General features: G+C 39.5%; 1 protein-coding gene across 1 annotated transcript in view; it reads right to left on the reverse strand.

Moving 5' to 3' along the window:
- The window catches only part of LOC113974496 (neural-cadherin-like), a 56140-nt gene that overhangs the window by 21339 nt on the left and 12065 nt on the right, over window positions 1-22736 (reverse strand). The window contains exons 2-14 of the mRNA XM_027697661.1: window positions 19246-19443; window positions 17891-18116; window positions 15273-15477; window positions 13461-13572; window positions 12002-12251; window positions 9081-9223; window positions 5854-6026; window positions 4709-4877; window positions 3798-3968; window positions 2648-2820; window positions 1480-1647; window positions 1026-1275; window positions 802-929 (exon numbers count right to left, since the gene is read on the reverse strand). Of these exons, the coding sequence (XP_027553462.1) occupies window positions 802-929; window positions 1026-1275; window positions 1480-1647; window positions 2648-2820; window positions 3798-3968; window positions 4709-4877; window positions 5854-6026; window positions 9081-9223; window positions 12002-12251; window positions 13461-13572; window positions 15273-15477; window positions 17891-18116; window positions 19246-19443 (2366 nt within the window). The remainder of the gene's footprint in view (window positions 1-801; window positions 930-1025; window positions 1276-1479; window positions 1648-2647; window positions 2821-3797; window positions 3969-4708; window positions 4878-5853; window positions 6027-9080; window positions 9224-12001; window positions 12252-13460; window positions 13573-15272; window positions 15478-17890; window positions 18117-19245; window positions 19444-22736) is intronic.

Consider the following 22736-nt stretch of genomic DNA (forward strand, 5'->3'; position numbering starts at 1 on the left):
AATAAGTATTTAGAGAGAGGAAGAACAGTCTTGTGTCTGAGAACTCGATCAGGGCCAAGAAAGCCTGGTAAAACTGCATCTTGAGCAATCTGAGGTCAATTAACTTCCTTGCATGTTGACTGGTGATCTCTAAAGGAAATAAATCTGTCTTGTCTAATCAATTCCCAAGTTGACTAGTACATGTCTGCACAGTGCTTGTGCAACAGCACTCAAACTCAGCCAAAGATACCAAGTACTAATATAATAGCCCAGGTGAGCTGGATTTGAACTTGTTCAGTATTGTGGATCATGTTCCAGTCTCTATTATATATGTTTCTGTGATTGACCTCAGTTTGCACTCTTGTTCTAAGGATATACTTACTTTCAATTTTTTAAATCAGCAAGGAATATCTCCACTTTGGGTGTTAACTTGCCATATTTTGTAAGGATTCAGTTTGCAATACCCTCAGTGATTTACAACTCGTAGAAGCTTTTAACATGGTTTTTCTTCCATTAATTTATCCAATCTCATTTTAGGCCTATGTAGACCTTCCAAAACAGAGCATTCTATAGCAAGTACTTCACCTAAACTCCAGGTTGTATAAATATTTCCTATTTGTTTTCTGTCTCACAGATACTAGTTTCAGTTTCATTTTTCACATGGCAACACAGAGAAGCTTGTAACAAACTACTTTATTTCATTCTACATTTCCCTATTAGTCCTCCCTTTTCTAGGTGAAGACTCCCAGACTATTTAGCCATTGCTCATACAGAAATTATTCTCCACCCTTCATCAGGGGAGATGCAGGTCCCCTTCCTTACCTCTCCATTCTGACCAAGGTCGAGGTCGGTGGCAGACACCTGAATGACAAATGTCCCAACATCAGCTCCCTCTGTTACTGAGGCTTCATAGATGGATGAAGTGAAGAATGGGACATTGTCATTGACATCTGAAACATCAAAAGAGCACAGACAGAGAAAAGTATAAAGCATTAAAGAAAAACTGTGCACGATTCTGCTGTAACATCCCTGAAGAGCCGACACACCTGTGACATTGATATAGACCGTGGTAAACGCTGCCAGAGGAACTGCAGCAACGTTCTGTGCTCGAACCCTCAGCAGAAAGCTCTTTGTTGTTTCATAGTCCAGGGGCTCAGCTACCAGGACTGAGGCAGAACCATCATGTCTGTTTGGAGTCAGGTAGAAGCGAACTGGCATGTTGGTCTCTGGAACAAGTCCCTCCTCCAGGTTGTAAGTCACACGGGGATCACCAAGGGGAGAAGTGGCTTTGATTGTCTGCACAGTTCAAAAAGTGTTTGCAATCAACACTTCTGCAAGTACAGCAACGTTTCCCAAAGCTTTTGTGTTTTGACTCTCCCAGATACTCGGCTACAAAACACAAAACTGTTATAAAAGCTCACATTTAAGCAAATTAAAAACCATTAATTTACTGTAAAGCCTTAGAGCTACAGACAGACTAACAACTCTGTCCACTCTTACCAAAACTGAGGCATCTCGTGTAATATTCTCTGGAATAACAACTTCATAGCTGTCTCTTTCCCACTGTGGAGGCTGGTTTTTTGCACTGGTAACAGTTACAGCAAGTTCAACTTTAGTGCTCCTATTGCCTCCATCTGTAGCAATAACCTCTCGAATTATAGATGATCTCTGAACAGTAAGAAAGGTTTCATTACAGAAGGTTTTGAACAGGGCTCCAAAATAAATTGATACATAAAATTAAAGGCACACTTAAACCTTCACAGAAGAAAAATACCTGCAATTGAGCTCAAAATATTAAATAGGTGCAAAGTTGATGAAAATTCTGCTATTTGCTTTACTGAAGATTGTTGGAAATTTTTCATATGTGTCTCAATAAACCTTAGTATATTTCACACAAACTCTAAACAGAACCAAAATAGTCCACTTTGTGAAGCCCCTGAGTTCTTAAGCTTACCTATAAAAAGTTTTTATTAGGTCTACAGGGTTCTTAGATTCACTAAAGAAAACATACTAAAAGGACACATATTCACCAAACAGTGTGTCAGGAACTTAGAAGTTAAATTTCAGTATTAAAAATATCTGTTAGGTATTTAAAAACTGGCATCTACAATAACATTTTCATTTTAACACAAATTACTCTGGAACTCTGAAAACCTCAAACTGTTTGTGTAGATGTTTAGAAATGGTCAAACCGATCAATCTTTCATGTGACAATTTTATTCATTATGCCTTCATCCTCCTGAGGGAAAGCTACACTTAGTCCACCACAACTAACATAAATCAAGTAGGGAATCTGTATCAGGACCAAAATTTCACACTCACGTTTGTGTCTTAACTTATTACCTGTTAACACTGTGAAGTTCTACACTTGGGTTCCTGCTCCCCTGCTTATGATCTCAGCCCTCCAGCCCCTGGAATTAGCATGCCAAAGCTAGGGAAATGGGAATAGCAGATCCTCAGAGGCAGTGCTGCTTTCCAGCTGAAAGCAAGGTTTGCTTATATGCAATTTACAGTCAATGAACTCATGAGCTAAAAGCCTTAAACTCAAGTTTAATTTAAACACAGCATATTGATCCTTTAATGTGATGGGGCAACACAAACTCATGGCCTCAGTCCCTCCTGGGACACACTGAGACAATCAGCTTAGAAAGGAAAGCAAGCACCATACCTGAGATATGGGTTGGTTCACAAACACCCAGCCTGTAGTAGGATTAATCTGAAAGTAATTTGGTTCTTCATTTGCCATGGAATATGTGATGGCAGCATTTGAGCTGTAGTCATCGTCCCGGGCCGCGACACGCAGGAAGCTGGTCCCAACTGTTGTGTCCTCTCTTAAGAAATCTAATGTAAGGAAAGGATATTTCAAACACATCATTCATTCACTGAAGTACCACGGACATCTCATTTAGCCATGAAGAAAGACTAAAGTAATAATGTTTGGAAGCTATAATTTGATCTTCCTTGGAACAATGGCCATTGTACTCAGTATTTTAAAGGGCTGAGTGCCCTCAGTGCATAGTATTTTAAAATACTCATTACACTGAGTATTTTAAAGGGCTGCTATCACTCCAGAGCTGTGGATCACATTTGAACTTCATATTATCACATTCATAACCTAGAATTCTTATTTCTTATAATTTTTAAAACTGTATTTTAATAAAGGACTAATTGCTCTGTATTATACTTAAATTGAATTTTAATTTATTGCATAAAACCAGAAGTAAAGGACCACATTGTCAGAAACTACTTTCTAGGATTTGCATTGTAAAACTAATTGAGAATTGTCAGTCTTCATTTTTTTATTAATATTATACATGTCTTGGGGGTGCTTCCATAAACAGGAAGGGTTTTTCTGAAGAACCAAAAAGGAGAGGTAAAACAACAGACAATGAAGAATTATGAAATTCAAATGAGAAAAGGAAAACTATGCAACCAAAAGTTACGACAGAAATCTATTGATCTGAAAACCAAGGATACAGTTAATGCCCAGCACTGCACACCCACACGGTTATTACAGATTCCCCATCCCTGTGCAGTACCAGACACTTGGTATCCTCAGGTAAGGGAAGACTCTGACATGGCTATTGCTTCCAGGAATTTTCCCATAAGGAAGGCCTATGAGCCAAGACCATACTTGTTACATCACATTACACGGAGTAACAGTTCTGCAACTAATTAAGGTAAGAGCATCTCTGGCTGCAGTCACCTAGTTTGTCACATATTCTACTGCCAGGAAGAAAACAAAAACCCCAAAATCTGAGACATCAGGCAAGCTCACACTCAGGGCACCGAAACTCTATCCAATGACTCTCAATTACATTCATAGTGGGTGTTTTCAAATCTGGGGTCATTGTCATTTTGGTCCAGGATGACAACATTTATCTGACATATTCCAATGAGTGGTTCCGCTGCCTGATCTGTTGCTGTCACAGTGATGGGATATTCCCTCTGTTTCTCTCGATCAAATACCTGAACAGTTGTCAGAACTCCTGAAAACAAAGTAAATACCAGACAGTTAAAATATTGGGCATTTGACAATATTCTACATGTAGATGTTTTCTGGTCTGTCAACACACTGAGATACAAAGCAGAAGTTTAAATACGCCTCTAACTTTGGGTTCAAGGATCCAACGACAAGATTTCACAATTTCATCAGCTGACATTGTACTGCTCAGGCAGATACAAACTTCAGTTACACTTACATTTACACACAGCTGGAATTAAATTCAGAAAATGCTGATAAGTACCAAAATAACTTTAAGAGAATTATTTTATTAAAGAAATATTACTTTTGAAGAGCAGTAAGTACAGGGTAGAGGAATGTTTCATGCCTTCTATCCTCCAAAAGTTCAGCCTGTACTTATTTTCAACCTTCCAAGACTAAATTCCTTTGCTGTTTGTAAGACTACTGTCACTTGGATAAATCATTTATATGCCACTAGCAATGTTGCAAGATAACATTTGGCTTTTTTAAAATCCAGTTAAAAAAACACACAAGTTACTTCACACAGCAGAATTCCCACATTTCAGGGAAAACATCAGGTTTAGTTCAGTAGTGGACATGTATGAAACTTAGTTTCATGGAATACTTGTTCATGCAGTTAATACAGTTTATATTTTGTCTGCTGTCAAAAAAAAAAAATAAAAAAGCATGAAGTCTGATTTTATTTAAGCCTTTTTTCCACCAGTGTTACAAAGTGCTTTCTAAATGTTCTGACATTTTTTTTACCTGTGTCAGGATGAATAGTAAATGCTGGTAGGACACCATCTCTGTGCATCAAGCCATATTTCACTATACCATTGGCTCCTTCATCAGCATCAGTGGCTTCAACCTGCAGTACAACTGTCCCTGAAGGCTGGTTTTCCAAGACAGAAGCATGTTCCCGATAATACTGGCACTAAGAGAGGGGAGAAAATAAAAAAACAACAGAAAAACCAAGGACTTACCATGCAATAAAAAAGATATACCAGGGGAGGAAAAAAAGGAAAAACAATTCAGCAACACTTCCATTCCCATGCACTGCTGTTAATGTTTTATCTGTACCATCATTAATTTACAGACTTCACCTGCTACTTTGTGGTTATGTGAACCACACACAACATGAGGCCACTGAGCATCTCCAACAAATGAAAAAGCTACAGTTACTTCCAAATGCAAATATTTTTCTAAATTAGCAAAAGTCTAATAAAAAAAGAGGGCATACACTTGCCCAAACTGCAGAACTGCTTTCGTCAAAAAGGGATTTCTACACAAAGTAACTTGGTCAAGGAGAGGTTATTGAGAATTTCCAAGACTGACATGAATAGTTGCTGACTTTTCAAAATATGCAACATTGTCCATCAACATTTGAGCCATCAGCATCAGATCTGAAATTTTTAGACAACAGATCTTTAATATGAATTAGCATTCTGAAAACAAATGACAGCATTTATTTTTTACAGTACTTTACTATTTAAGCTAAAACACTCAATCTTCTCTCATCAGTTCCAGACCATGAAAGGAAGCCTATGTAATTTGGAGAGGTATTCTGGAATATTCTGAAACAGGTCCACTGCATAGACAGCCATCCCTATTGATTCCTGCTCACATGTCACATGGAAACTCCAAAAGTGCATCACAGTCTCATGTTCTGCAGTGCCAGAGACGAGGTGTGGTTCAGGGAGCACAGTGCTCACAGAGCAGGACAAATCCTGCTGGTCTTAGGGAGGGGTGGAAAAGATGGAGAAGACAGAGGCATCAGGACTCAAAAAGAGAGGGAAGCAGAGCATACACTCCCCCAGCAGCTCATCTGCTGCCCACCTGCAGTGACAACACAGTGTTAAATAAACATTTACACACAGTACAACACAAATGAATGAGGCTCAAATATTTACCTTTTGAAAGACAGGTTTGTTATTGTTGACATCATCAATTTTCACAACAACCTGGGCAGTACTTGTAAGGGGATGGGGCCCTCCAGAGGCATTATCATCAGTAGCTGTGACATTAAGCACATATTCTGTCCCCTGCAGCTTAGGAAACGGGCTTGAGCGAAGTCTAACTAGCCCTGTAAAAACAACAGGTTGTGGGTTTTTTTCTGCATTAATCAATTACCATTATTATTCTCACCAGTAAGAATGACAACAATTGCCTATTCACCAATAAACCATAAGGCTGCTGCAGTTGAATTTAACTATGGTGTTTTTACTGCAGTCTGATATTAAAACAAAATTAAGACATCACAACAGGTTTGTCTGCAGGTATGGCCACAGAGTTAAATGAGAAAACAGCTACACCTCAGCTGACCTGCACAGAACAGCTTTCTACCTGCTGCAGAAAAAAAGGAAAATAAAACAAAAAAAAGACAGAGAAGCATTGTGGTAGACTTGTGTTTTACCTGCACCTGCCCCACCAGCGAGCCTGGCTCTGCTGCTGTATCATTACTGCAATGACACACGTGCCACATCCCTCCTGCTGCAGCTGCCACCCACAGCTCAACTGAAACTACTTCAACTTTGCCTTCCTGCAGCACAATCACAGCAGCATCTGCTTGTAGAGGCACAGTCTCAGAAACCTCTGTTTTGCTACTCTGATAATTCCCCCAAATGCTACACCCTGCTAGGTGGGATGTAAAGGCACTGTCAGGGAAAGACGTGCTACAAAAACAGAGACCATGCAGTGAGGAGCTGTCATGCTTTTGCTCCATCATCCATCCATCACTCCTGTTATTCATCAGGAATAACAGTAATTGTCATTACAACAGAGGATTGTCACAGCATCAGTGTCACTCGATCTGCTTGCAGATGTATCGTTTTAGCTGCAGCACTTATCTTTGACACATCTCCACTTTACCTCCACATTTCTGCCAAGGGGGTACAGACTATTCCCCTGACATCATCCCTGAAAAGGAACTGCTGCAAATCACTGTATAAACCTTTAATGGTTTATTCAGCAAGTAAAGCCCAAAAGTGTTTTGGAAAAAATGCTCATGTTCCTAAAACAAACTTTCAAAGACTATAAAATTAATTTGCAAAAAAGTATATACATACCTATACATGATTATCTATATTAAAACTGTGGAGCTAATCCCAAGAGATGCTATCAGTCAAAAGTTAAAATGCTTGGAGCACTTAAAAAAAGAGTTTTCAGAAGTGTCAGATATCTCAATACTGTGGCAATTAGACACTTTCAAAACCACTGTTCCTCTTCAGGTGACAAAGCATCTTAAGAATTTAACTCTCGGAACCTGAAACTCTCTTTTTAAGTCAGAAAGGAGCTCACAATAAACTCAGGATTACACTTCAACATTTCCAAGTTACCTGCAGACTATATTTTTGGGAACATTTCAGAATCTACACATTAATATTGCAAAACCATGATTGCATTGGAATTAAAATTTCATGTTAAGTGAACTCCATGAAATAAAGAGAAGGAATAACTTAGGGCAGCTTATGCCTTCCTATATATTCAATGCTTAGGCTTTGAAAACTCTAAGTTCAAATTTTGATTGCAGTTCAAAATACAAAGTGGTTTAACTGAAGTTAATTAAGTTAATTCAACCCTTCAATGGGATTTCAGTTTGTTTGCCTGTTTCAATCTCAAAACATCCTCTTTTGTTTTCTTCAAGTAATCAATAGCAAATAAATCCTATTAATTTAAAGGGATATGCCAACCTACTTGTATGTTGGGTGTTTCTGCTATTTTTTTTTTTCTAATGAGGACACCAATGTGGTTGGATTTTTTTTTTCCTGTTCATGTTTTAAAAATATGTGACTGCTGAAAAGAACTTAAAAAGATGTAAAAATTGCTATTTCAGAGCAAATGCCTTAAACTGAAAAGTATTATCCACACACTTTTTTTTCACATGCATGCAGTGTTCTTGGCTAAATAACATTGGTCATAGGAATGATTTTGTCCTTAAATTAAAAATATTTTTTTAATTCAGATTTTATATACTTTTGCCTTCACTGAAATAAAACAATGGTAGTGTCATTCTACCTACAAATGCATCGCTTTTTGTCAGTACAACAAAAGTAAACTTGGCTAAAAAGTGTTTGCTCACACGTGTAACCAGGACAGACATAAGCATGGTGGGGGGGAAGCCTCATCTAAAAACCAGAATGTCCAGTTTCCTACATCAAATGCTATTCAGATCCTTGTCTGACATTTTGGGATGTCACACTGTTATCAATAATAACATTCTTTATTAAGTTACTGTCTATTAAGCTCCCTGTTATCTATAATAATGTTCTATTAAGTTACAGACTGAAAGCAAACGGGGACCCCTGGTGGCCTAGTGGTTAGCATGCAGGACTCTCACCTCTGCGACCCAGGTTCGAATCCCAGCCAGTCCCCCGGGCAGATGGAGCCCGTTAGCCCTGTGAGGCCATCCATCTATGAGAAGGTCACTCTAAACAAACCTACGTCCTGAGGACTTCACTGCCATTGTCCAAGCTTGCTTGGCCCCGGCAGATGAACCTTAGGATTAAAGGGTGGGCTCAGTTCAGCGCAGGCTGTGTCTCACCTAAAAAATCCATTGCGCAGGCTTGAAAGGTAAAAAGACCTTTCCCAAAATCTTCGTTCACGAAGACTGGCCATTATTTATTGAAAGCAAACACTGAACAAGTAAAGAGGGTCAATTATACAGAACTTTCAGGAAATTATACCTTTTTTAACATTAAATGAGAGTCTGTGCATCCTTCCCCTGCACTTTTTAAAATTAAGCTTCAAAGACAGCATATGTTATTCAATTTTATAATAGCTACCTAATTGAGACCAAATTAGCCAAGGGAATGGCTGGAGCTGCATTAGGGCAGGGTTTGGTTGGATCTCAGGAAAAGTTCTTCCCCCAGAGGGTGGTTGGGCACTGACCAGGCTCCCCAGGGCAGTGGGCACAGCCCCAAGGCTGCCAGAGCTCCAGGAGGGTTTGCACAATGCTCTCAGGGACAGGGTGGGGTTGTTGGGATGTCTGTGCAGGGCCAGGAGCTGGACTAGATGATCCTTGTGGGTCCCTTCCAACTCAAGAATATTCTGTGGTTCTGTTCTGTGATTCTGTGAAATTCAAAGTGCATCACAACAGAATCAACATTACTGCAGCAGCAAAGAGCTAATATATCATTACCTTTCTTAGGGTCAATAACAAAGTTTCCCTTCTGATTCCCAGACAGAATCTCATATGTCACACCATCTCCATCAGGGTCAACAGCATTAACTGTAGCAATCAGGGTGTTTGGGCCTGCATCTTCAGAAACAAAACTCCTGTAGCTGTTTTAAAAAAAAAAAACACACCAAAAAACCAAATGACAGCACTTTATGAATTCAGACAGGAAATAATGTACAGAGAATAAGCTTCACAGCATCTACTGATTACCTGTTCAGAGGGCACTGCAGAGTGTAATGTGCTAATACAACTACACTGGTACAATGCTTCTTTGTTAAGCAGTGAAATAGTAGTATTGATGATCTATCCAACCATCCATGTCTTTCTGACATTAACCCCCAGAGATTTCCACTGCAAATTTCCAGCAGTACCATGGCTTCGAAGCTCAGACTTGTTGAAGACTTGTGCTAACTGCAGAAGTCACTTGGGTTTTTTAATTTAAAAAAATGAGCTTCATTCACAGACCCACAGCAAACATTTGGTAAGTTAAAGCAGTGCTTGTTACAGCACACTTTGAGACAAGCCCCCAAAATGCTTTCAGTGCAGTCTTTGCCCCAGCATGACTAAGATGAGAATCAAATCTGGAGGATATGCGCATAATGTCACTTTTACAAAAATCTCTTCCCAAGTCCAGACACATCACTGACATTTTAAGCTTTTAAGAGGCATTATCAGCCTAAGCTTAATGCTCTCTGGAGTAGAAAAGCTCCCTGCTTTAGCAAAGTCCCAAATATTTATTATTTTATCTGACTGGATTGAGCATAGGTCAGACTAAGCACACCACAGACCTGTCCACAGTAGATATCCCAAAGCTCAGCTGTAAGAATGAACTACAGCTGCCTGTATCCACCCAAACACATGTGCACCACTGGGTTCAGAGTGCTTACAGACTCGCTGGCCATATGCTGAGAATAGCAAAATATTTAAAGAAAATGGATGCAAAGAAAACCTCTCCCTTAGTTTTCGTTGTCGAGATACGTGCGTTTGCAACGAAACCTTCATAGAAACAGTTTCTTTTCTTCCCCCGTTTTATATTCAACCAAGTAAGAGAAGTAAATTATTCTGCTTTAGCTCAGTCACAACCCTCAAGACACTGTCTTAACTCTGCATCTGGAAAGCAAATGAACAGTAATGCTGATAATTTTTAATGTGAAATACAGGGACAGAAGAGTTCAGAAGAGGTCTCAAAAAAGAGAAAGTAAAAACTGACAAAATGAAACAGAGTGGTAGCCTTAAGCATTTCATAACTGAGATAAAGAATAACTGCAACGAAAGAAAGCTCGTGGCAAGGAATCATGAGTTTATACTGGACTGTAAATCTATTTAAACAAAGGGCTAGAAGGACAACATCATCATCTAGATTTGTATTAGCCTGTCACAGAGCATAACATTAACTGCAAACTAGTCTCTCAACAGGCCCTAATCTACGTGTGCTCACAATGATTCTATTTCATTGAAAACGTCAACAAAGTCCTGCCTGAAATTCACCTCTGGGTTCAAGATTTTTTCATAACAGGAAAGACAGAGTAAAATCAAAGCCTAGTTAACCAAAAACTCGAGATAATTTGAATCCCAGGAGTTGAATTCAGTTCCAATGCCAATCTAGACATGCACACAACAGCAGTTTGCCTGCTATTGCAGAAAGAACAGAAAAGCTTCTTGTAAATGTTTGGTAATTTAAAATAATGTTTATTTTAATCATATTCTTCAGTAAAGTTTAAATATTAATTGGCAGTATTCGGGGGTTTTTTAAACTGTATTTTCTGCTCCCAATTTGTTAGAGATGTTTACAGCACCTTTAATAGCATCACTCACTTGTGATTAAAATATTAGGAACAGATATAGATAAATATTCATTGTCTCTGAATATTAAACACATAAATAAAGGAAAAATAGGCACCAGCTGAAGAGTGAGAAACTTAACCCGGTTTAGTGTTTGAAAATATAGAGAGATCCAATGAGAAACTACAAAAGATCAAATTTTCCAATCTGTATCTCCAAAGCAATGCTCAGAAAAGAAAGGAGGGCACAAGATTTTGAAGACTGAGGTTATCTTTACATACAACAAGCACTGTCAGAAAGCTTTGATGTTTTGTTCAGCTAAACCCCGAGCTTAACATCACTGAAATCTCTGCCTCGGTTTTGTTCTGAGCAACTTCTAAGAGTAGAAGACTGATGCAGAAGCTGACTGGAAATTCCATTACTAAGTCTTTAACATAAATGCAAGTTTATAGTACTTTTGGCACTGCTTCAGATGTTTCTGAGCCCCAACCATGGAAGAAAAGTGCTTATGGATGCTTTAGAAGGAAAAAAATACATATATATACAGTTTGTAGGGCATAGGACTAAGTGAAATTAAGTGAACTCCACTTACTGGCATTTATCTTGTGTGTTTTATAATTCAGTGGTCATTTAGGATTCTGTCACCTAAGCATTTTTCTTTAACAACTATAAACCAGAGATGCAGATTGCTGACTCTAAGTTTAAATTGCCTAAATAAAAGGCAAAATTCACCATGTTTCTGGATGAGGGCTCAGGGCAACACTGTGTTGCCTGTTTTTTCTGCCTGATTTCCTTTGGTGGTTGAGGGGTCCTCTTGAACTGTATAATCTGAAATTACTGCATCGTATCTTTCAGCACACATTGGAAGAAATGTAAGTGCAAGATCTGTCAGAAGGGATTGTCCATATACTACCTTTTTTATATTTTTCCTGCTAGTAACAGAGTCTCAGAGTGAAAATATCACTCCACATTTGTCAGTCCAGCTCTCAGATTTGACTGAACCAAAGCCAGTCATCCCCCTGTGATCAGCCTTTCAACCAAAATACAAAACGCCAACAGTAAATGACAAAGATAACAGAGTTTGAAGAATATGTATTTACATTGCCTGGGAAAACTCAGGTGCTTCATCATTCACATTTGAAACGTGGATCCTGACAGTTGCTGTCCCAGTCTTTGGCTCCTCCCCTTGATCCACAGCCATGACGATGAACTCATAAAGGTGGTTGGGTCGCTCGTAGTCCAACCGTGTCGCTGGAAAAATGGTGCCATGAGAAGTGATACCAAAGTCTTGACTCAGCGTGTAATACAGCAATTGGGCATTCTCTTTGGAATCACAGTCAGTGGCTGTCACTATGGAAAGAGAAGAGAAAGGCACTCTGTAGATCAAAGTTAGTGAATTGGAATGCTAAGTGCTGTAATTACTGCTGTAGTAGGCCTTGCCTTGGCACGTGGTGCTTGAAATCATTTATAAAACTTTGCTCTCCCCTGTGCTTTTTACTGAACTAACCCTTACCTGAAAATAAGTCATTTAAAAATAAACAAAAGTGAAGTCCCCAGTTGAATCCAACCACTAGATCTTGCCTTTGTCTGGTGGATTTAAAGAGCCCTGTACTATCAAAAACACATTCCCACACAGAGATGTATATTCTCATGTCCACCTGATCCACAGTGCTGACTTCAGATCACTCAAACAGATCCCACGCTGTGTAACTAAAGATGGAATATTTACATACATTATTCAACTGATGCACCTTATGTGCTTGTCAGATCCTACCCATAACCTACAAAAATCCATGCTAGAAGCACAGTTACCAGAACAGTAACTAACTACCATTAGTACAGGATAAATCACTAAGCAGAACAGTAGGAGGTTATAAAATCCTGTTTACTATGGAAAAGCAATTTTCCTGTCATTTAATTTCCTTTTCCCCCTCAAGATTTAGAAAAAGTTTATGTAACGGTTAAAGATTAATACAAGACCCTTGAACAACTGCTTAGTTGACAAAAAATTGCTTTATTGCTACATTTTACAGAGCACCATCACTTAAAGCTTAAGTTATTGGTTCCACTGGAAAGAAGCAATGTCTTTTTGTCAAGTATGCAAACAAAACCTCATATCGAACAGTTAAACTGCATTTGAAGCTTTTAATGCAAGAGAGCAAATTCCCACATCAAGCCCACAAAGGACTCTCAGAGACGGGCAGAGAATGTGAGCTGAAGTGTCCATAATTTCTGATCTAATATCACTTCCTTCCTTCAAGAAATGTAGCAAGATTGCTACTATGAGCCTGCTGCTACAATACCAACCACAACTGAAGTTCTGTTACTTCAAAATCCTACAGAGAAGATCTCTTTCCTTTGTCTCCCCCTCCCCCAAAATTATTTGGGCTGTGGCAGTAGTAAATAACTCTGACAGAATTCTGCAAGGTGCCACTTGCCTTCAGAGAGCTGCGACCACCCATGCTGGGACAAGAAATTTTGGCCTCTGAACTGAATTCTGACTAGTGGGAGGAAAAAAAATACACACTCAATGTAACAAATGGTTTCAGGAGTACTGACCTTGCAGAAGTGCAGTTGTCATAGGAACTGTTTCAGGAACACCGACTTTGCTGTAAATCGACTGATGAAATTCGGGGGCACAATCGTTCACATCTGTGATTACAACCAAAACCTTAGTGGAGAAGAGGGGAATGTTAAACAGCAAAGTGAATCAAGGGAACAGGTTCAGTACTCTTAGACATATCATGTAGAAGAATTTCCCAAAAACATCCTTGAGGTCTTCAGCAGCTATAGCACATAGGATAAACCATTTTTCTTAGATTGCTCTTTTCCTGCAGAGATATTACATTCAAAGATACCAGGAATTGCCAAGTCCCAGACCCTGCAGCAATGTTTTCCACTAACCCTTCATCTCCATTGGTTATTCCCAACTACTAATTTAAAGGAAAATGGACCATCTTCTTGCCAAGCCCCCTTCTTCTGTTATCTTATCTTACAACACTTCGGTGACTCGTAACACTAAAAACTCTACTGCCAAGCATATCACATTTTAGCAGTATAAATCTCCAAGACCAAGTTCTGAATTCAATCACAGCAGCACAAATCAGATGTAAACTGATCTCCAGGGCAGTGGTCACAGCCCCAAGCCTGACAGAGTTCGCGAAGCATTTGGGCAACACTCTCAGGTGACTCCTGGGGTGTCCTGTGCAGGCCTAAGAGTTGGACTCGATGATCCTTGCAGGTCCCTTCCAACTCAAAATATTCTGTGGTTGTGGCAAACTAAGAAAGAAATACAATTTTGCTTCTAACATCTTTAAAAATGCTTTCTTATTCCTGTGTCAGGTATGAGTCCACAGTTGCATTGTTTACACTCCTAGCAGTAAGGAGAGTGTAAATTAGCCTTTCTGGCCATTCATCCTGCTGCACTTCAGGCTCTCTGAAGTTGCTTGGGGCATTCTGCATCACAGAGAAACAGGTAGAGCTGTATTCCATCAAGCCTTACAGAGCAGATGTGAACAGTTTCTCTCTCTCAACTGTTGAGGTTGTATCTGTGTAAAGCAGGTACCAGTTAAAACTACATTTAGGTTAATTGTATTTGTAAAATCATCTCATAATCCTCTCTCAAGTCATGTTCTGCCCCTCTTCATTTTGTAGTACATTAAAGGGGCAATAGAAACTATCATCTCTGGCGTGCTACAGCCAGTGTTTATTACACTGACATGCTGCTTCCCTGGCTCTCTGTGTCCTCACACTTGTCTCTAATAATTCTGTCTCCTGTTTCCTCTACAGTTCCTCCTCATTTCCTGCAGGAGGAACAAACTCATACTGCATGCTTTTCCCAGCTCAGCAAATCCATGAATTCAAGCAAGTGTAATAACTATATTTAGAAATATTTTTGCTCTCGAAGAACTTTCTAAAATACCACAAACCATAATTTTTTAATATCTATGAGTTTTTAGTACTTTTCATTTTTACAAGTTCACTCTGTGGTTTTGATACAAAATAAGTAATTTTCTGCTGTGTCTTTGTTTTAAACTGGAACAAATCTTAAACTTCACATCATATGAAGGTTTAGAGCAAGACAAAACCTCGTGTCTGGCTTGGCTGCCCCTATTTCCATGTCTTCCCAGATGAGGCCTAGGATCTGTGATGGGATGGAATACTGCTCCCCCAGAAACAGTCTTTAGAGCATCTGCAAGAGTGAACTCTAAGAGTAGCTCAACCAGTCTTCAACTACTATCCATAGACAGAAAGACTTCTAAAAAGGACAGCAGAACACACAGAAATGGGAGCTCCTGGTGAGTCTGTACAGAAATCAAAAGGATGAGGGAAAATGGAATTCCATGCAGGCTGCCAGAGGAGAGCACCTACCTCAGCAGCACTGCTGAACTGTTCCTCGTCCTCCTCTGCTCTGACCAAAAGCAGATACTGGTGTGGGTCACTCTCATAATCCACACTGCGAGTTAAACTGATCTCTCCTGTTGCCTGATCAATACTGAATAGACCACCAGGATTAGTGAGTAAACTGTAGCTCAGGGATTTCTTTTGATATGACACAGCAGTGACTGTAAGAAAGCTGCATTAAAAAAAAAGAGAGAGAACTCAAGCATATAATACAATATTCTGAGAAATATGACAAAAACTATGCATATCATAAATGATAGTGCAACCCTGTAGGTCTGCTCTGAGCTATCCTCACTGAACTCAGTGACAGCTGTATCTAAACACCAATTCAAACATTTTGTTACACAGTGGTTCTATCACCTTGGGGTTAAACAGATAAAGACAGGATTCTTGGAAGCAGAACACAGTAAGGATTAAAAACACAGGAATAGAGGATTTAATTTTTGCTGCAGCTGAATTTGCCTACTCTAACTTCCTTCTACGGCAGAAGATGGTTTTCAGGCAGGAAGCTAAAAGATAAAGCAAGATGAAAAAGATTCATTTTAATATCAGCACAGTAAGTTTGCTGCTGCAGTCATACCACCCTAAAGTTCCAACAGATAACTGCAAAAGGATAAGAGCCAGGCCCTAAGAGCGTGGGTGTTACAGCTTATACAGGACATATGGTTTTAGCTCTTGTCTGGCACTGTCTTTTTCCCACTGAAGTCCAATGTGTTTAAAGCCTTCAAGTGGAGATGCCCACAGTATGAAGTAAAAGAAGAAATTAAAAACTAAATATTAAGACATTTAAACCAGTATACTAATTCCTCAAGTGTCTGTCAGCTTATCATGCAGGTTCCTTAGGAAAAAGAACTCCATCTCCCAGGAGAACCCACCACCATGTGTGATCCTGTGACAATTACAATCAATAAGACAGAACTCATTTTGTGCAAACTCCTTTTTCACCCCTTGTATTTCCATGCTGCTGTCTTCTCACTTCCCTCAGGTGCACTACAAACAATGGGAAACATTCCTGTAGGTCATTATCTCACTTGAGTTTTGTTCTGTATTTTCCAGTGATGCGGTTTCACAGGTAGTTCCAGCCAGTGCAGGACTGCATTCCTGCCACCAGAATTTTTCTGCCCCCCTTCCAGCACCCTGCCCTGGCTGGATGCTCATGCCACCTCTCCTCTCCTGTCAGCACTGAAAACCACAAGGCCGTGCTGGGAGAACATTTAACAACCCAACTGAAAAGCTTTGTCTGTTTTTGGCTTTGTATTCTCTGGGCTCAGCCTGCCCATGCAGCTGGAGCTGATTAGCACCAGTGGCAGACCAAAGGAAGAGGGAGATTTGGTAATGCTCCTCTGCTCAGCCCCAGCCTTAAATCAGTCTGTAATTGGGAAATCCCAAACCCAGACATCCAGTGCATGACAACAACTCTGTTCTCCTGCATATTTGGGTAATCGGTCCAATTTAAATATGAGAACTTTAGGATTCTAAATGCATTTTCATGGCTATTTCTGGTCAACACATCACAGAAACCACTTTCACAGGGGGCACTGTGTATATTCAAACCTTTTCTGATGTAAGAACCACACTAAATACTTAATTCCTTTCGGATATTACCAAGCAATTTGACCAACTGACTAATCTACTATCTTAGGCATGCAAACCTATTTCTAAATAGCAATAAAAAATAGTTATAAAGAATTTAGTTATTTTTAATTCCCAAGACTGCAGCTACCTGTTAGATATTATAGTATTTTGCAGTTCTTGAATTCCTTTTATGCCTGTGTAATTTAATTTTATTGTAGTTTTAAAGAAAAAACTTGTTATCTACTATTAATATTTTATCTTAACAATCCTTGGTTATTCAGTCACTGTAAAACTAAATGTTGTAGATTGAACAGTTAAAATACAACACCATAGATAATGTAATATAAAAAAACAGTTCAATTGCTACAGAAGGAAGATATTTACTGGACAAAAGTATTTTCAATTCATGCAGAAGAACAAATATCTGCTGTAACAAAAAAACAGTTTGTAAAAGAAGGGACTGAGTATTCAGGTGGATCTGTAGGACTAGCATTTTCCATGATATTTCAATCAGCATGGTTGGACAAAGGATGGAAAAATAAGATGACAAGTTCTATGGCATCTTCATTTTTGCTCAGTTTGTCACTGTGATGAACACAGGAAAGCCAGTCTTTTGGTTTTTTTCCAATTTTCACTTTGAAGAAGTCAATTCGCTGAATTTGACACATAAAATTACTGTGTTCTTTCACACAGGATATCTTCCTTCATGATGTAACAGCGCTAATTTGCACTCTGCATTTTGTTTGAAAATTAAGACACAACCAACATCTTCTAATTCTTTCCATATCATTTCAAAAAGCAAGAAACCACAATTATGCAATACCACTTTTCTCTATAAAAGGATAACTAAAAAATACGTCAAACTGTATCTTGATCACCTCTAATAAGAGAGCTGAACTGCTGCTCACAGTATGTATTACAATTCACAAACAATATGAGGCTTTGCGGAGATCAAGCAGAAGTTACAACTTGGAACACAACCCCACTGCAGTGTTTGAGCTGTTACTTACGGTTCTCCTTGTGGTGTACTCTCAGGGACATACACAAAGTATGACATGTTGGTGAACTGTGGTGGTCGAAATCCAGCAAGAACAGAAACAGAGGCTGGAGACCCTCTGCTTCCAAGTTTATCTGCTGCCAGCACAGTCAGCAAATACTCCTTGTCCCTCACCAATGGCAAACCTGTTGTTTTAATCCAGCCAGAGTCCTTCTCAACTTCAAATCTGTCTTCGCCACCTAAAAAGAACAGGTCCACGAGCTGCTGTTAGCAAGAACACTTTTACTTGATTAAAAAGGAGGAGAATATGGTATCATATCCCCAGTTGGCTTTGGCTTAGGACAAGCATGCACACTAAAGTTCAAAAGTTTGTTTAGAACTTAGAAATCACTATATTCATGATATTCATGGTTACATTTCTAAATTGTATTTTACTTCTCTGGGCAATTGCCACTCTTCTGTATCACAGAATCATAGAATGGTTTGGGTTTGAAGGGACCTTAAAGCTCATCTCATTCCACCCCCCTGCCATGGGCAGGGACACCTTCCACTAGCCCAGGTTGCTCTAAGCCCCGTCCAACCTGGCCTTGGACACTTCCAGGGATGGGGCAGCCACAGCTTCTCTGGGCAACCTGTGCCAGGGCCTCACCACCCTCACAGGAAGAATTTCTTCCTAATACCCAATCTAAACCTGCGCTCTGTCAGTGTGAAGCCATTTCCCCTTGTCCTGTCACTACATACCCTTGTAAATAGCCTCTCTCCATCCTTCTTTTAGCCTCTAATACTTTGCTGTTGTTTCACCCTAAATATCCCATACCCTACTGAGGTCCTGGCCAAGAGAAACAAATTCATCTTTGGAGGGGTATGGTTGCTCTCCTTCTGCTCAGATAGAACTATTACTGAAGGTTTTTTTAAGAGATATGCAAAAAAATTATCAATGAGTCTGTAACAGCTTTACACAACCCAGACCTTCAAAACTTTGTTAGAGATGAACCAGAAGCATGACTGCTGCAAGGGATAGTAACATTAACCCTCCTCTCCACCCAACAAACTGTGCTTCTTCCACATCCTGTCTTATCTCATGAACAGGCAGTCCCCACTGCCACCCCCCTGCCGAAGCCCTGGGGAGTACTGACTGCTCCATCATCATCATCCCCCAGGGAAAAACATGGGCAGGAACTCAACTTTGCAAAGAAATCTCTCCATACCCTCAATAAAAGTTGATTTTTCTCACACCCAGAGCTGAAGGCTTATGAACCTTTTGCAGGAGGAAGGGAAGGTCTTTCACTAACAAAACTGAGGATAAAAGACAAAAAAAGTCACAATAGCAAAGCTTAATACGTGGGGAATGGGAGGGTTAAAATTTACCTTCCAAGAGAAAATATTCCACAATTCCATGGATCCCTTCATCTGCATCCACAGCAAGCAGCTTGTACACTTCAGTACCTCCTGGAGCTTCAGGGGAAACCACAGCCAGGAACGGGAAGGGCTCCATGGCCCAGGCGGGGACGTTGTCGTTCACGTCTGTCACAGTGAGGGACACGTGCACCAAGTACCAATCCTTCCCTAGGGGCCACAGAAACGTGAGGAAATGATTAGACAGCCACTTAATGGCACTCAGAGTAACAGAAACTTAACAATATCTGAGTAATATCCTGCAATATTGTTGGGAGAAAAAGTCGGGGTTTAAGGTTCTTCTGCAATCAACAGCATCCAGACTGTGGGGAAGGAATAACCAGCACACGTACTGCTGAACTGCAAGACTGGGGCCATCCCTATGACATTCTGCTAAGATTTCTCCTTAGGAAAGATCATATATTCTTTTATTTTCAAAATTTAAATACATATTTAAATACAAATATTTTCTAAAAGTTTTGGTTGTTTTTTTTTTAAAAAGCATCAAATATTTTTTTATGCAAAGATTAGAGCAACTCTGAATTTTGAATCTAAATATTTGTTGCCAAAAAAATTCTAACCAATCCACCCTAAGTAGTGATTTGCCATTTTAGAAACTTCACTGAAATCCTAGTATGGTTTTCACTTCTACTGAAGTTTAAATGCTATTAAATCCAAACAGTCAAAAACAAAAGAAACCCCAAAACTAGAATGGAACTTTTCAATTTTCCAAAAATCAATAAGATAACACCCTTAAAAACTGATAAAAAATTATTTACTATACTTTTGCCATGATTAAATCAACCCATGAAGACAGTGAAGCTCCTAAGCAAGTAATAAATATTAGGCAGATATTGCTGAAAAGGAGGCAGAAAGGAAACACAAGACAGCGAACAGAGTATTTTTTTTTAACTGACAAATATTATCAGTAACATCAGGGAGTTCAGTATAAATATAACTCAAGCCTTTTGACCAATTTGGCTCCCAGCAGACTGACACTGCACTTGTAATAGTTTTGCTAGAGAAGCCAAGGTGAGTGTTCCTGCAATGCATATTTAATGCCTCTGGTCTCAGAAAAGTGATGCATTCACACCCTGAGTGACTCCAAAGGCAGCACAACTGCACTGACACAGCCTGGAATGTGGCCAAGGTAACAACAGACACCTACATTTAGAGGATGACTTATCCACAAGTTTAATAATGGATGTAAAGTCAGAGCTGATGGTGTTAATACTTAATTTCAGTGTTGATTTATTATTTATACATACATGAAAACATATACACACATGCACTTATTTTCAAAACAGCTTTAGAGGAACTGAAACAACATACAAAAAGGAACATCTGAAGTTATCAGTTTTAATTTAAATCTAATTAATAATACAAAGAACTTAGTATTTAAGACTCCAAATATAAAGTGCTGCCAAAATATCTAATCTTGTAAACAGTGTTACCTCGCTAAGGAGGCCTATTCTCCCAGGAAGCTGTGCCACTTCGGCTGAACTGCTGTACTTGTTCTCCCTCTCTACTTCCTTAATTGCAGCATTACATCCCTCTCCAAAAAACCTCCATGTTCCAACTAAAATCCGTTCCTTTGTGTGACATGTGCATTTATTGATGTTGTCCCTTCGCTCCCACAGAAGCACCACCTCATCTTTCACATTAGCCTCTTGCAAGCTTCAGCTTTCCATACTTAGAATCTCCTGTCCACTGGCAAGTGGCATATTTAGCACAGCATATCAGAATCTGCCATCTATAAACAACCACAAGGGGATTGTTGTAAACAAAACTCCTCGGTGTTGTGACAGAAAAAGTCAAATGCAAGTTTCCTAGTTTAGATTCCCGAGACTTAATCCATCATGACCTTTGAGTATGTTCTATTTTTACCCAGAAAATTCCTTAATAGAAAAATCAGCATTCACCCAAGATAATCACAGAAGTTCTTAGTTCAACTCATAAAACTGTATTAATTCATCTGACTTTTAGAACTGTGAGTACATGTCCTTTTTTTCTTTCTCTAAATAGCAAGAAAAAGTGTAGTGACAGTAACTTATTAAATCCACATTAAATTCTTTGTAATTATACCCTGTACCCAGAACCTAAGTTCCAGGGAATGCAGTATCAGTTTAAGGTAACACATATGAAAAAACAGTGTCTGCAGCAAAACCAGACCTCTGATTTATCAAATGGTAAATTACAGAAGTGAGCAGTTTCCTAAAAAATGAACCTTAAAAATGCCTTGCACCACTGTAGAACTTGGATACATGCAAAATGACTTTTTCATGGGAAAATTCTCAGTTGCCATGCACATCCAAGTCCTACAAAGTCTTCCCGACTCCAAGTGAGACCACCTGTGCGTGTGTGTGATGTATTATTGCACTTCTGCAGACAGAAGGGTTGGGAGGCCCAGTGTGAGGACGCTCAATTCAGCTTCTGTAGCCAAACGTTCTTTGAAACAGCGCATGTGGAGCCAAAGTTTCCAAAGATGAACTCCTACTGCCTTGCTACAAAACACCACTGACACTGAGGTGAGAGCACAGCAGCCCACACTGCTGTTGCACTTTCCTTGTAGTCACCCAGGTGTAATTCCCTCCAGCATTCAGACAGGCTCTGCGAACACAGCTGCTTTGCTTTCTCCTCCACAGCACAAAGAAGCAGCCAAAAAGAGCTGAAAAAAACCTTATTTCCCACTACTACACTAAATAGAACCAGATATGTTTCAAAGACACGTCTTAAGTCAGAATATGTGTTCCCAAAGTCCCAGGACAGTCAGTCCAAGACACCTGAAGAGACTGCAGAGGAGGGAACATGTTGGACATCCACCACAGCAACCCACACCAGGGTAAGTTCTTGAATGAGAAGTGCCAAACGAGATCACTGATTGCTTGACCACTCCAAAAATCTTAATTAAAAGGTGTCCAAAAAGAATAAGTACAAAAGGGAGAAGTTAATGTCAAAATTGCCTGTCTCCTCTGAAAAGAACAGGTCTGGTGGAAGCTGCCACAAGTTTGTAAATACCCAGTCTTAGCCTAGTTTGCCTGGGCATACTGCAGGCTTAGAATAGTGAGCACTAAATTAGAAGCTGAGTTAAGAACCTTTGAAAATCTGCCCCTATAATAGCAAGACCTATCAAGGATGTGAATGCCACCTAGAGAGGTTACTGATGGTTTGTCTCTCTCAAGTCTGGAAATCACTACCCTAATCAACCCATGAGCTCACTCTGTTACAAGTTCTGCTAAAGTTTTTGACATGTATGTATTCCTCTATCGAAAAACAAGTCCCAGTCGAAGAATTACTGATTTTTATTGCAGAAATAGTAATAATCCTGGATACTAATTCCACTCTTTTCACCTAATGTATAACCAGTTCACTGAAAATTAATATGCTGGTACTCACAATATATTTGTAACTGAGGAAGACTACTTGTAAGGAAACCGTGCAAAAGTACATCAGGACTGAGATTA

This window comes from Neopelma chrysocephalum, unplaced genomic scaffold, assembly GCF_003984885.1.
Source record: "Neopelma chrysocephalum unplaced genomic scaffold, ASM398488v2 Primary Assembly neopelma1_121, whole genome shotgun sequence".
In the NCBI taxonomy this organism is placed as follows: domain Eukaryota; kingdom Metazoa; phylum Chordata; class Aves; order Passeriformes; family Pipridae; genus Neopelma; species Neopelma chrysocephalum.